We start from the raw sequence: 14,403 nt of genomic DNA, 5'->3' as shown, positions 1-14,403 counted from the left end.
CATTTGAACTCGAGATGCGACCCGCTCTCAGAGAGGGTCTGTCCTCAGGGAGGGAGGGGGATCATTCACTGTTTAATTTCTCCAGCTCTATAGTTTAAAATGTCAAGTTTTGTTTTATTTGTCACATATAAGGTACATGTTTGATTGATTGATTTATTGATTGAAAACTTTAATTAACAGATTGCAGAATGGGTACAGTACAGTACGACGCAATACAAACAATTGTTAAGGGGATGCAGACCAGAGAAAGACTTTCGTCTTGTTTACATCAGGGTCCCCCATTTTCAATTCATAATGACATTTATGACATACACAACATACAGATATAAAAATCTAATCCAATCATCTAATCTAATCGTGACATTTATGACATACAGATATACAGTACTGTTAAACAGAGATCCTAACAGTAAATATATACATACGAGGGGGACATTACACTACCATGTACATTACAGTGGAATGCTTGGTTCTGTATGAGCCCCCTGAGATTGTGCTTCATACAGTAAAAAGTAAAAGAATAAAGACCAAACACTATACAAAATATACAATATATAAAACTAAAGTACAAAATGCAAAAAGTTAGGTAGAGATGTAGTGCAAATCTTTTAGTAATAAATAGATCAAATATGGTGTAGTGGTAAAAAGTGTTTAATGCAGTTAAAAATGATTTCTAGAGCATAATGCAATGTTCTGTGAAGATTCCTTAGCTCTGTGTGGATCAGTACCAAACATGGCACATTTCTCGCTTACACAAGAGAGGGCAGTGACAACATTTCCCTTAATACTAAGTTACATCACTGGCGACTGTAGCCACCAATAGATTACGTTTCAACCAAAGCCATGCAGGAAACATAATGATAATGTTTCACTGAGTCATGTCCATTCTCCGGCCCTCTTGGATTGCGGGTACTGTTACAGTTTAAGGAAGAGAATGGAATGTGACTTGGCTTGGGTTGGGTCGCACCCAGAGTGCTATGGTTGCACCCTAATTCTCACACCTAGGTGTGGGTCTGGAAAACCACAGGAGACTGGGCTAAACAAGGCCCGTGTCTCAGGGGGAATGAGTGTGCATTCTTCTCCTCACATTCAGGGACAGGGCGGTAAGGTAGCCCATCTGACTGATATGAGTTGACTGATACACACTAGAGTCAAACTATACACACAAGTATCACACCTGTTAACCCTGCCTAGATAACATTTGTTAAATTTGTTGACTCGGAGTCAAACTTTACACACAAGTATCACACCTGTTAACACTGCCTAGATTAAATAAGTCAAAACGAGTCTTAATTTGATAAGAATATGGGACAGGCATATATAAGCATTATGCTTCAGCCTGTACCTTTTCAGTCACTGCCAAAATCAAAGACCGTTGACAGGCTGGAATTGATTGTGCATAATTGTATTATTGTGTGTGATCAGATGTGTGATGACTGAATACAACTACTAGTACTACTAGTCAAATGAGTTGACTCAGAGTCAAATACACGACATAATTATCAAATCTGTTACATTACCCAACATAACACAAAACACTGATCTGTTTTATTTTAATGTGTCAGATAGGATCAAAGCTTCTACAGCTATAGAATACCATTAATATCAGTCCCTGTATCAGTCATTACATTTTAGGATACACTGATTCCTCCAATACTGTAACCTGTTCACTGAATTCAGCCATACTACCGTTGCTACTGTTTGCTACAATTATGCATTATTTAAATTAGTATATGTCGATAGATCAGATAAGATATAAATGTAAAAAATAGTCTGATCTTGATCACCATTCGCCTGATACCAGTGCTCAGATTGTGTATCTCTAACTGTATATATATATATATATATATTAGAGCTGGGCCGTTAACGGCGTTAACGTGCTGCGTTAACGCGATACTAGTATCGTGCGATAATATAATTGACGCAGTTAATCTAAAAAAAAAAAAAAACTTTTTTTTTTTTACATTTATTTACCCAGGGTAGGTTCGCTGAGCACAGATGCTCTTTTTCAGGAACGCCCTGGTTCACATTCACACAGTTCCACTCACACCTGGGAGCTGCCCAGTACAACCACAGTTGACACCATTAGCCACTGAGCAACTCCACTGGAGCAGTTGATTTGCATTGGCAGGGTTTGGCCCTGTCTGGCACCCAACAGGAAAAATATTATAGGCACTATAAATAGACACCGCTACATAAAACAAGCTGGTCTGCCTGAGTGACTGGTGGAAGAAGGAGACATAGAGATTGGATTGATTGAGTCAAGCCATGTCACATAGTTCAAGTTTGAAATGCTTCTTTCTGTTTTGCTCCTGAGAGTGTGCTAGATACTGTACTGTACTGGTAATATTATTTATTTGTGTTAACTTCTGAATAAAACAACTTATTAAACACAAGTACATCTTATTGAACATTATTTTGATATTTCATTACCAATTATCATAGCAAAACAGCTTTTTCAAACAGTCTGTAATGCATTTTGGAAACGGGAGATGGGCTCATGGTGTAATGGGCCACCTGGCGAAACATAAGGAGGAAAGAAAAAGTAAGGACTTACTTCTGGTCATTAATTGGGTAGAACACACATATTTTGAATGCCTTCGGCAGATTTTTTTTCTTTTTTTTGAGCCATTTTAATCTAGATTAATTTTTTTTATCTATGCCCACCTCTAATATATATATATAAAATGTCATCATTCAATATCAAGGAGAAGCCGCCTTTTCTCAGTCCTTGCCCCACAATGGTGGCACGAACTGCCCACCAGTTAGGACAGCCGAAACCCAACCAATCTTTCGCCGTCGACTAAAGACGCACTTCTTCAACCATTATCTGAAATGAAAAAAATAAAAACTAATTAAATATCTAACTCTAACTAACCTTACTGTCATGCACTTGTCCTAATATACTAACCTACACTGTAGCACTCAACACTTTGATGAACAGTGTGACTCAGCTGATAGAGTTGTGCCCTTCCTGCTGTCTTGTCGTACAGAACTTGTAAGTCGCTTTGGATAAAAGCGTCTCAGCTAAATGACAAAATGTAAATGTAAATGTAAATATAATCACTCGATGTGATCCGGGAGTAAATGTGATCATACTCCTGGTTATAACCCCAAATACAAACAGGTTATTGTGGTATATACAGTATGTATCGTATGTACGGTATCTTGTTGTAATATACCGTACGTACTCTGCACCTTTTCAGTGTTAATCAGGTTCCCTGCCGTGTTGTTCTGAGTGGGGATGGCTGTCGCTTAGTCTGTTCTCCCCCCTCAGAGTCTCTGTTCTCCCCCCTCAGAGTCTCTGTTCTCCCCCCTCAGTGTCTCTGTTCTCCCCCCTCAGAGTGTCTCTGTTCTCCCCCCTCAGAGTGTCTCTGTTCTCCCCCCTCAGTGTGTCTGTTCTCCCCCCTCAGTGTGTCTGTTCTCCCCCCTCAGAGTCTCTGTTCTCCCCCCTCAGTGTCTCTGTTCTCCCCCCTCAGAGTGTCTGTTCTCCCCCCTCAGAGTGTCTCTGTTCTCCCCCCTCAGAGTGTCTCTGTTCTCCCCCCTCAGAGTGTCTCTGTTCTCCCCCCTCAGAGTCTCTGTTCTCCCCCCTCAGAGTGTCTCTGTTCTCCCCCCTCAGAGTCTCTGTTCTCCCCCCTCAGAGTGTCTCTGTTCTCCCCCCTCAGAGTGTCTCTGTTCTCCCCCCTCAGAGTGTCTGTTCTCCCCCCTCAGAGTGTCTGTTCTCCCCCCTCAGAGTGTCTCTGTTCTCCCCCCTCAGTGTCTCTGTTCTCCCCCCTCAGTGTCTCTGTTCTCCCCCCTCAGAGTGTCTCTGTTCTCCCCCCTCAGAGTGTCTGTTCTCCCCCCTCAGAGTGTCTGTTCTCCCCCCTCAGAGTGTCTCTGTTCTCCCCCCTCAGAGTGTCTGTTCTCCCCCCTCAGAGTGTCTGTTCTCCCCCCTCAGTGTGTCTGTTCTCCCCCCTCAGAGTGTCTGTTCTCCCCCCTCAGAGTCTCTGTTCTCCCCCCTCAGAGTGTCTCTGTTCTCCCCCCTCAGAGTCTCTGTTCTCCCCCCTCAGAGTGTGTCTGTTCTCCCCCCTCAGAGTCTCTGTTCTCCCCCCTCAGAGTGTCTCTGTTCTCCCCCCTCAGAGTGTCTCTGTTCTCCCCCCTCAGAGTGTCTCTGTTCTCCCCCCTCAGAGTGTCTGTTCTCCCCCCTCAGAGTGTCTGTTCTCCCCCCTCAGAGTCTCTGTTCTCCCCCCTCAGAGTGTCTCTGTTCTCCCCCCTCAGAGTGTCTGTTCTCCCCCCTCAGAGTCTCTGTTCTCCCCCCTCAGAGTGTCTCTGTTCTCCCCCCTCAGAGTGTCTCTGTTCTCCCCCCTCAGAGTGTCTGTTCTCCCCCCTCAGAGTGTCTCTGTTCTCCCCCCTCAGAGTGTCTCTGTTCTCCCCCCTCAGTGTCTCTGTTCTCCCCCCTCAGAGTGTCTCTGTTCTCCCCCCTCAGAGTGTCTGTTCTCCCCCCTCAGAGTGTCTGTTCTCCCCCCTCAGAGTGTCTGTTCTCCCCCCTCAGAGTGTCTGTTCTCCCCCCTCAGTGTCTCTGTTCTCCCCCCTCAGAGTGTCTGTTCTCCCCCCTCAGAGTCTCTGTTCTCCCCCCTCAGAGTGTCTGTTCTCCCCCCTCAGAGTGTCTCTGTTCTCCCCCCTCAGAGTGTCTGTTCTCCCCCCTCAGAGTCTCTGTTCTCCCCCCTCAGAGTCTCTGTTCTCCCCCCTCAGAGTGTCTGTTCTCCCCCCTCAGAGTCTCTGTTCTCCCCCCTCAGAGTCTCTGTTCTCCCCCCTCAGAGTCTCTGTTCTCCCCCCTCAGAGTGTCTGTTCTCCCCCCTCAGAGTCTCTGTTCTCCCCCCTCAGAGTCTCTGTTCTCCCCCCTCAGAGTGTCTGTTCTCCCCCCTCAGAGTGTCTGTTCTCCCCCCTCAGAGTGTCTCTGTTCTCCCCCCTCAGAGTGTCTGTTCTCCCCCCTCAGAGTGTCTGTTCTCCCCCCTCAGAGTGTCTGTTCTCCCCCCTCAGAGTGTCTCTGTTCTCCCCCCTCAGAGTGTCTGTTCTCCCCCCTCAGAGTGTCTCTGTTCTCCCCCCTCAGAGTGTCTGTTCTCCCCCCTCAGAGTCTCTGTTCTCCCCCCTCAGAGTCTCTGTTCTCCCCCCTCAGAGTGTCTGTTCTCCCCCCTCAGAGTCTCTGTTCTCCCCCCTCAGAGTGTCTGTTCTCCCTCCTCAGTGTCTCTGTTCTCCCCCCTCAGAGTGTCTGTTCTCCCCCCTCAGAGTGTCTGTTCTCCCCCCTCAGTGTCTCTGTTCTCCCCCCTCAGAGTGTCTGTTCTCCCCCTTCAGAGTGTGTCTGTTCTCCCCCCTCAGAGTGTCTCTGTTCTCCCCCCTCAGAGTGTCTGTTCTCCCCCCTCAGTGTCTCTGTTCTCCCCCCTCAGTGTGTCTGTTCTCCCCCCTCAGAGTGTCTGTTCTCCCCCCTCAGAGTGTCTCTGTTCTCCCCCCTCAGAGTGTCTCTGTTCTCCCCCCTCAGTGTCTCTGTTCTCCCCCCTCAGAGTGTCTGTTCTCCCCCCTCAGTGTCTCTGTTCTCCCCCCTCAGAGTGTCTGTTCTCCCCCCTCAGTGTCTCTGTTCTCCCCCCTCAGAGTGTCTGTTCTCCCCCCTCAGAGTGTCTGTTCTCCCCCCTCAGTGTCTCTGTTCTCCCCCCTCAGAGTCTCTGTTCTCCCCCCTCAGAGTGTGTCTGTTCTCCCCCCTCAGAGTGTCTGTTCTCCCCCCTCAGAGTGTCTGTTCTCCCCCCTCAGTGTCTCTGTTCTCCCCCCTCAGAGTGTCTCTGTTCTCCCCCCTCAGAGTGTCTGTTCTCCCCCCTCAGAGTGTCTGTTCTCCCCCCTCAGAGTGTCTGTTCTCCCCCCTCAGAGTGTGTCTGTTCTCCCCCCTCAGAGTGTCTGTTCTCCCCCCTCAGAGTGTGTCTGTTCTCCCCCCTCAGTGTCTCTGTTCTCCCCCCTCAGAGTCTCTGTTCTCCCCCCTCAGAGTCTCTGTTCTCCCCCCTCAGTGTCTCTGTTCTCCCCCCTCAGAGTCTCTGTTCTCCCCCCTCAGTGTCTCTGTTCTCCCCCCTCAGAGTGTGTCTGTTCTCCCCCCTCAGAGTGTCTGTTCTCCCCCCTCAGAGTGTGTCTGTTCTCCCCCCTCAGTGTCTCTGTTCTCCCCCCTCAGTGTCTCTGTTCTCCCCCCTCAGTGTCTCTGTTCTCCCCCCCTCAGTGTCTCTGTTCTCCCCCCTCAGAGTGTCTGTTCTCCCCCCTCAGAGTGTCTGTTCTCCCCCCTCAGAGTGTCTCTGTTCTGCCCCTCAGAGTGTCTGTTCTCCCCCCTCAGAGTGTCTGTTCTCCCCCCTCAGTGTCTCTGTTCTCCCCCCTCAGAGTCTCTGTTCTCCCCCCTCAGAGTGTCTGTTCTCCCCCCTCAGAGTGTCTCTGTTCTCCCCCCTCAGAGTGTCTGTTCTCCCCCCTCAGAGTGTCTCTGTTCTCCCCCCTCAGAGTGTCTGTTCTCCCCCCTCAGAGTGTCTCTGTTCTGCCCCTCAGAGTGTCTGTTCTCCCCCCTCAGAGTGTCTCTGTTCTCCCCCCTCAGAGTGTCTGTTCTCCCCCCTCAGGGAAGCTGAGCTAAGAGTGTGTCTGTTCTCCCCCCTCAGGGAACATGTGGGCCCAGACGTGGAACAACGTCTACCACATGATGATCCCCTTTCCTGACAAACCCAACATAGACGTGACGCAAAACATGCTCGACAAAGTAAGTGAGAACAGAGTAAACTTGTAACAGAGTACATTTGTAACAGAGGTTAACCTTCTGTAGTGTGGTAGTGAAATGGTTAACCTTCAGTAGTGTGGTAGTGAATGGTTAACCTTCTGTAGTGTGGTAGTGAAATGGTTAACCTTCAGTAGTGTGGTTTTGATGCTTTTATCCATTTATTTGATTTGATTTGATGTTTTTTTTTATGTTCGTGTCTTACATGTATGCCCAGCCCATAATGGGCTTACAAGACACATAAACAATAAGTATATAATAATATACTTGACAAATTATATTAAATGTAATATACACCCCTGTGGTAGTGAAAAGGTTAACCTTCTGTAGTGTGGTAGTGAAAGGGTTAACTCTTTGTAGTGTGGTCGTGAAAGGGTTAACCTTCTGTAGTGTGGTAGTGAAAAGGTTAACCTTCTGTAGTGTGGTAGTGAAAGGGTTAACCTTCTGTAGTGTGGTAGTGAAAAGGTTAACCTTCTGTAGTGTGGTAGTGAAAGGTTAACCTTCTGTAGTGTGGTAGTGAAAAGGTTAACCTTCTGTAGTGTGGTAGTGAAAAGGTTAACCTTCTGTAGTGTGGTAGTGAAAGGTTAACCTGTAGTGTGGTAGTGAAAAGGTTAACCTTCTGTAGTGTGGTAGTGAAACGGTTAACTCTTTGTAGTGTGGTCGTGAAAGGGTTAACCTTCTGTAGTGTGGCAGTGAAAAGGTTAACCTTCTGTAGTGTGGTAGTGAAAGTGTTAACCCTTTGTAGTGTGGCAGTGAAAGGGTTAACCTTCTGTAGTGTGGTAGTGAAAAGGTTAACCTTCTGTATTGTGGTAGTGAAAGTGTTAACCCTTTGTAGTGTGGCAGTGAAAAGGTTAAGCACCAGTATGCAGGGGCTACTGGCAGATGTGTATTTCAGTATGTGGCCGTACAACTATGGAATTCTCTACAGAACGACTTAAAGGGACAATGTACAAATATCTTTCAGTTCAAGAAAATGTATAAAGAAAGAACAATTATTACGTTATGAAGTTGAGGGGTAACATGTCTCTGTATGACTATTTATTTCTTCTCATGTGATTGTAAGTATTGATTGTTTAAATATGTGTAATTGACGGACCATCTATTTCTAGAGTTTATCTATTGTTTTGAGTAAGGGGCCCAGCAGGCTAAATAAGATTTCCGTCCCGCTGCTCCTTTTTGCTTATGGAATGTGCAAATTGAGAGGTGCTTTGATTATGAAATACATTTATTTTTCTTTTATGGAACTGTGCGTTAACCATGAACGGAAAACAAATACATTCTCCCATCCCCCAATTTAGTCGTTATGCCAATTCCCTTCCTGGTCGTTGGGGCGCATTGCCCAACACTGTCGGTCTGGGCAGCTCTGCGCTGCCCAGCTGGCAGCCGCGCCTCTAGTAGAGTCTTCTGGGTTTACATCGATGTGTACACTACAGTTTGATCGTTCCCTCTCTGCAGGGCTTCAACGCCACGGATATGTTCCAGTTGGCCGAGGAGTTCTTCACCTCTCTGGGCCTGAAGAAGATGCCTCAGGAGTTCTGGGACCATTCCATGCTGACGAAGCCCGACGGTCTGGAGGTGGTGTGTCACGCCTCGGCCTGGGACTTCTACAACCGCAAGGACTTCAGGTGAAGCTGCCCCTCGTCAGGTGTTTTGGAAAGCGTGTACTTTTTAAATCAAATCAAAATCAATACACGTTAATGTCCCCATGGGCCGGACACGTCTTCTTTAACACTTTCGCGGCCACTTGGATGCGTCTAAAATCACTCTAGACGGCCAGCATTTCTAAACAGACTTGCACAGTCCGTGGGGCTGTTTGTAGAGCTAAATCTATACTTTATAGTATTGCTATCTGTCCATTCTCATTGTCAATTGACACCATAAACCGTCCCTTCAAAATGGCTTAAAGAAATAATTTTTTCATCAATACGTTCTCATTTTATAGCGTCTTGAATATAAGCGTTATAAGGGATTTGGTCTAGTATATTTCCTGGAAGGCGAGATACAGGCCTCTAAGCTACTAACGTTAAATCCAATGGCATTTCGGATATACAGAAGCTACAGTTAAAACTCAAACTGCATTTGATCGGTCGGGGGACGTCGTTTCTGATTATTGATTACCAATAACCGTGTTAGCCTCAGTAGCCACATTCGCTGATCGGGTGGATGGCTATCATAACAAGCCCTGATCAGCATGTAATTTACGTGAAAAAGATCTTACCGTGGGCCGGTTGGATCCCCCAAAGGATTTCCCAGTTATCGATCGCCATCTGGTAGATCGATATGTCCATTGGCTGATGATATATCAGTTAATTCCCCAAATGTTTTTGAATACACGAATGTGGCTGGGGGAACTGATTCACTCAGCATGAATGGACTATAGGTCAATAAAAACAATAAAAAAAATTAAATTAAAACAGAAAAATTAAAAATAAAAGTATTATTTTATTATTATTAGTATTCTAATCGATTCTAACATTTTCAAATCGATGCAGTTAAATCGTCACATTAGGATCGATGCATCGTTACACCCCTAGTTATTACCGCTTACTGACTGAATCCTCCGACTCTCCTTGCCAGGATCAAGCAGTGCACCACGGTGACCATGGAACAGCTGTTCACCGTCCACCACGAGATGGGACACGTGGAATACTACCTGCAGTACCAGGACCTGCCTGTAGGCTTCAGACGCGGGGCCAATCCCGGCTTCCACGAGGCCATCGGGGACGTGCTGTCGCTCTCCGTCTCGACGCCCAAACACCTGAAGGCAATCGGCCTGCTGGACACGGTGACCAATGACGCTGGTATGTATATATACATTTATATATTTACCGCATATATATGTGACCGGGCCCAGCGGTAAGAGACTCATGTCTGGAAGTCAGATCGCAAGAGAATTTATAAAATGTTTTTTTTATTTACGTTTTAATTTTAATTTTAATTTTTTCACATTATCACAGTTTGAATGTTTAAGAACATATTTACTGTAACAGCTAAGAGTTATAGTATCTCTAAATAATAAAAACAATGTTATGTTATGTTAATATATAAGTTAATATATAAGTGACAAATATACAATGTGTACGTATTATAAATAAGTAATATATTGACATTACAATGTACAATGTGTACGTAATATAAATAAGTACATATAATACATATCACAAGCCTGGGTCACTCACATGGGAGGCAAGTGCCTTTACCTCAAGACTACTGAGACACACTTTTCCTCACCCAAACCCTAACCTTAACCACACTATTACCTTAAACTATCCATAACCTTAAACTAACCATAACCATAACCATAACCATAACCATAACCATAACCATAACCACACTGTTATCTTAACTCATTGGCTGCCACGCTGTTTCCGGGATATGGCTATACGCTGCCACGCATTAAACCAATGGAGTCCGTCACCTTGTTTGCAGGGCTATAACTATATTCTATATTATAGCTATGGATGCAATACTATGGCCCATTTGACATTGAGTATCTATCGTTCAATATGTGAATAAGAAATAATCTTTCCATTCATACATTCCCGTTTTAAACCGCTGTGAATATAAGTATGGTTTTAGAGCGGTCTAGGGTAATTCCTGGGAGGCTAGTAATAGCCCGCGATGTGTATTATACTAAATCCATTGGCATTTCGTCCCAACACACGCTACAATAAAAAAATCAAATGCATATGATTGGTATTATGTGGGCGGCTACGTGGCGTAGTGGGCAAGGCGCTCGCCACGAAATCTGGAGACGCTGGGCTCGCCTGTTCGAGCCCAGCGCTCCACATTTGCTTTCAGTTTAGCTGGTCGTCCGTACTAATACACATTGGCCGTATTAGGGGGTGGGAAACTGATGGTGGGGATCGGGCGTTGTGGACAGCGACTCCTACAGGTCGGTTGGTGCGCCTGCGCAGTAGAATCAGGAAGTGTTGGGGGCAGCGTGAGCCTCCCACGCGTTACTCCTCGCCACTGAGAGATCGAGCTGCGCAGGTGAAAAGATGCGACTGCTGTTACCTCAAGTACCGGAGGGGACTTGTGCTATGTATGACTTAGTCCACATTGCAGCCGGCTTGTGGGAGGCAAGAAACAGCGTTCGTGACAGGGGAGGGTTGAATTGGATGATACGAAATTGGGATGGGAGAAAATATAGAAAATGGGAGAAAAAGTGGATAAAAAAAAAATTATTGGTATTATGTTCCATCATGAATGCATGAAAGGGGGGGGGGTCATTTCTGATTAATTGATTGTCAATAACAGCATTCATTAGTACAACAACATACGCTGATCAGGGCGATGGCTATGAAAACAAGGCACAATCAAGCTGAAATTGACGTTAAATTGCTCTTACCTGTGGCCGGTGGGATTCCAATTATTTGATTGCCATCTGGTAGATCGTATGTCCATTAGGCCCACGACATAACCCACCACAGCATAATGAATCGGGGGTCCCGAAAACGATTCAATGCGATCGGGTGAAGCCCTAGGTTCAGGTTAGTAGAAAAGAGCGCCCGGAGGCATTTCATCGATGCACAGCCCAATACACGAGGTTTCAAATGGTGCTCGATACCGCCGCCTGGTAGGATGCGGCCGGTATTGCACTTTAGCGATCTCAGACTCAGCCCCATGATAACACCAGGCTCCCTGGATGGATAATGAATGGAAATATCGAATAAAAGAAATAACGATCAAAATAATAATTTGCGGTCAGGCAAGCGATACCGGAGTCTCAAGGCGAGCACAGAAAGACTCAGAAGAAGCTTCTATCCCCAGGCCATCAGGCTGCTAAACGAACAATGAACACTACACAACAACAACCACCAAACGCACATAGCACACACATCCACACGCACACACTCACTTTAAACAAACACACTGTAGCACCCACTCCACACACTTTATAGCACACACCCACTTTAAACAAACACACTGTAGCACCCACTCCCCACACTTTATAGCACACACCCACTTTAAACAAACACACTGTAGCACCCACTCCCCACACTTTATATTTATTGATGAAGGATTGCACTACAACTCGTACACCTTACTGTAAATTGTACCTAAATTGTACCTCATCCCATTTCTGCTTTGCACTATATAGTACTGTACATTAGTACACTGCATAGTATTGTATATTATATGGTAACTCAGAACATTGTACATATGTCTATACCGAACACTGTGACCTCATTTTCTTCTTCTAAATTACATGCTATACTATGTTATTTGATACTATCTTGTCTAGCACAGTCTCTGGAGCGTAACAGTAAGAAGCATTTTGTATGAAAGTATTCTGTACTTCTGTATGACAACTATTAAAGAAACTTGAATTTAATCGTTGTTGGCAGAGAAAGAGTTAAACTAACCATAACCTTAACCCTAACCTTAACCACAATGTTACCTTAAACTAACTAACCATAACCTTAAACTAACCATAACCAAGTGTTGGACACTGTGTTGGACAAACTGAACACTGTGCTGTTGTGTTTCCTGTCCGTGGCGACAGAGAGTGACATCAACTACCTGCTGAAGATGGGCCTGGAGAAGATGGCCTTCCTGCCCTTCGGCTACCTCATCGACCAGTGGAGGTGGGGCGTCTTCAGCGGGCGCACCCCCCCGGAGCGCTACAACGCAGAGTGGTGGAACCTCAGGTAGGACTGGTTCATGTTATTATAATTAATGGTTATAAAAATTATTTATGTTTAACCATTAACTCATTCAGCGCCGGAGGCCTAGAGCATCTTAGTTCCCACTGTGCCACCACTCACCACACAGATAGAGCTGCGTGGCGGTGTTTGCAGGGCTATAATCTATATTCTATATTATAGCTATGGATACAATACTATGGCTCATTTGGCTCGTCAACTATCCATCGTTCAATATGTGAAAAAGAATAAATGTTTTCATCCATACGTTCACGTGTTATACCGTGGTGAATATAAGTATAGTTTCAGAGTGATCCTAGCTAATTCCATAAAACGGCGCTATGGAGGAATACGTGAATTTTACTAAAAACGTTGGCGTTGCTCGCCTGGACACGCTACTATTTCCAAATCAAATGTATATAATAGGTATTATGTTTCATCATGAATGCATGAAAGGGGGGGGGGGGTAGTTTTTTGATGCTTTGATCGTCACCAACGGCATACGTTGTGGAGTACGTTACACATGGTCGCGACGATCAATGTGAAATCATGGTTGGATCAAAGCAGGCTTGATGTCATATAGTCCTTACCTTTACTAGGAGGTATCCCAAAAAGAATATTCCAATTGTCTGATCGCGATTTCCAGTATTGGTGTCCATCGTGTCGCCAACATAATCCACCACAACACATGCATCGGGGGCATTGGACGAGTTCCAATGCCATCGAGTGAACCGCTGGACTCGCCTGACCAAGAAAACTGCGCCCGGAGACATTTGAATGTAACACCTTGTGTGAAAAAAAAGGTTTCGAAGGGTGGGCAATACTGCCACTACCTGGATGTGTTTCTCCTCCGGACAAACACTGTTGGTAACCGGAGGTGAATTTGAATGATTTCCCCCTGGAATGATCTATTTAAGGACCGCATTTATGGTAAATGGACTGCGTTTATAATATAGCGCTTTTACGAGCCTGCCGACCACTCAAAGCACTTCACTTGTGCCCCACATTCACCCACGCGTACATGTAGGCTCCCCGGTGGTGGAGACAGTCACCTGTAGGCTCCCCGGTGGTGGAGACAGTCACCTGTAGGCTCCCCGGTGGTGGAGACAGTCACCTGTACGCTCAGAGGTGGTGGAGGCAGTCACCTGTAGGCTCCCCGGTGGTGGAGACAGTCACCTGTAGGCTCCCCGGTGGTGGAGACAGTCACCTGTAGGCTCCCCGGTGGTGGAGACAGTCACCTGTAGACTCAGAGGTGGTGGAGACAGTCACCTGTAGGCTCAGTGGTGGTGGAGACAGTCACCTGTAGGCTCAGAGGTGGTGGAGACAGTCACCTGTAGGCTCAGAGGCGGTGGAGACAGTCACCTGTAGGCTCAGAGGTGGTGGAGACAGTCACCTGTAGGCTCAGAGGTGGTGGAGACAGTCACCTGTAGGCTCCCCGGTGGTGGAGACAGTCACCTGTAGGCTCAGAGGTGGTGGAGACAGTCACCTGTAGGCTCAGAGGTGGTGGAGACAGTCACCTGTAGGCTCCCCGGTGGTGGAGACAGTCACCTGTAGGCTCCCCGGTGGTGGAGACAGTCACCTGTAGGCTCAGAGGTGGTGGAGACAGTCACCTGTAGGCTCAGAGGTGGTGGAGACAGTCACCTGTAGGCTCAGAGGCGGTGGAGACAGTCACCTGTAGGCTCAGAGGTGGTGGAGACAGTCACCTGTAGGCTCCCCGGTGGTGGAGAGACAGTCACCTGTAGGCTCAGTGGTGGTGGAGACAGTCACCTGTAGGCTCCCCGGTGGTGGAGACAGTCACCTGTAGGCTCAGTGGTGGTGGAGACAGTCACATGTAGGCTCAGAGGTGGTGGAGAGACAGTCACCTGTAGGCTCCCCGGTGGTGGAGACAGTCACCTGTAGGCTCAGAGGTGGTGGAGACAGTCACCTGTAGGCTCAGAGGTGGTGGAGACAGTCACCTGTAGGCTCCCCGGTGGTGGAGACAGTCACCTG

At 46.6% G+C, this 14,403-nt stretch overlaps 1 protein-coding gene across 1 annotated transcript in view; it reads left to right on the top strand.

The window, feature by feature from the left end:
• Positions 1 to 14,403, top strand: part of ace (angiotensin I converting enzyme (peptidyl-dipeptidase A) 1) — a 74,233-nt gene that overhangs the window by 25,099 nt on the left and 34,731 nt on the right. The window contains 4 exon segments of the mRNA XM_084322796.1: positions 6,654 to 6,751; positions 8,222 to 8,391; positions 9,344 to 9,567; positions 12,276 to 12,420. Coding sequence (XP_084178922.1) covers positions 6,654 to 6,751; positions 8,222 to 8,391; positions 9,344 to 9,567; positions 12,276 to 12,420 — 637 coding nt within the window.

This window comes from Notolepis coatsorum (genome assembly GCF_963971535.1).
Source record: "Notolepis coatsorum genome assembly, chromosome: 10".
NCBI classification, from domain to species: Eukaryota; Metazoa; Chordata; class Actinopteri; order Aulopiformes; family Paralepididae; genus Notolepis; species Notolepis coatsorum.
This window is presented reverse-complemented; position numbering and strand designations above follow the sequence as displayed.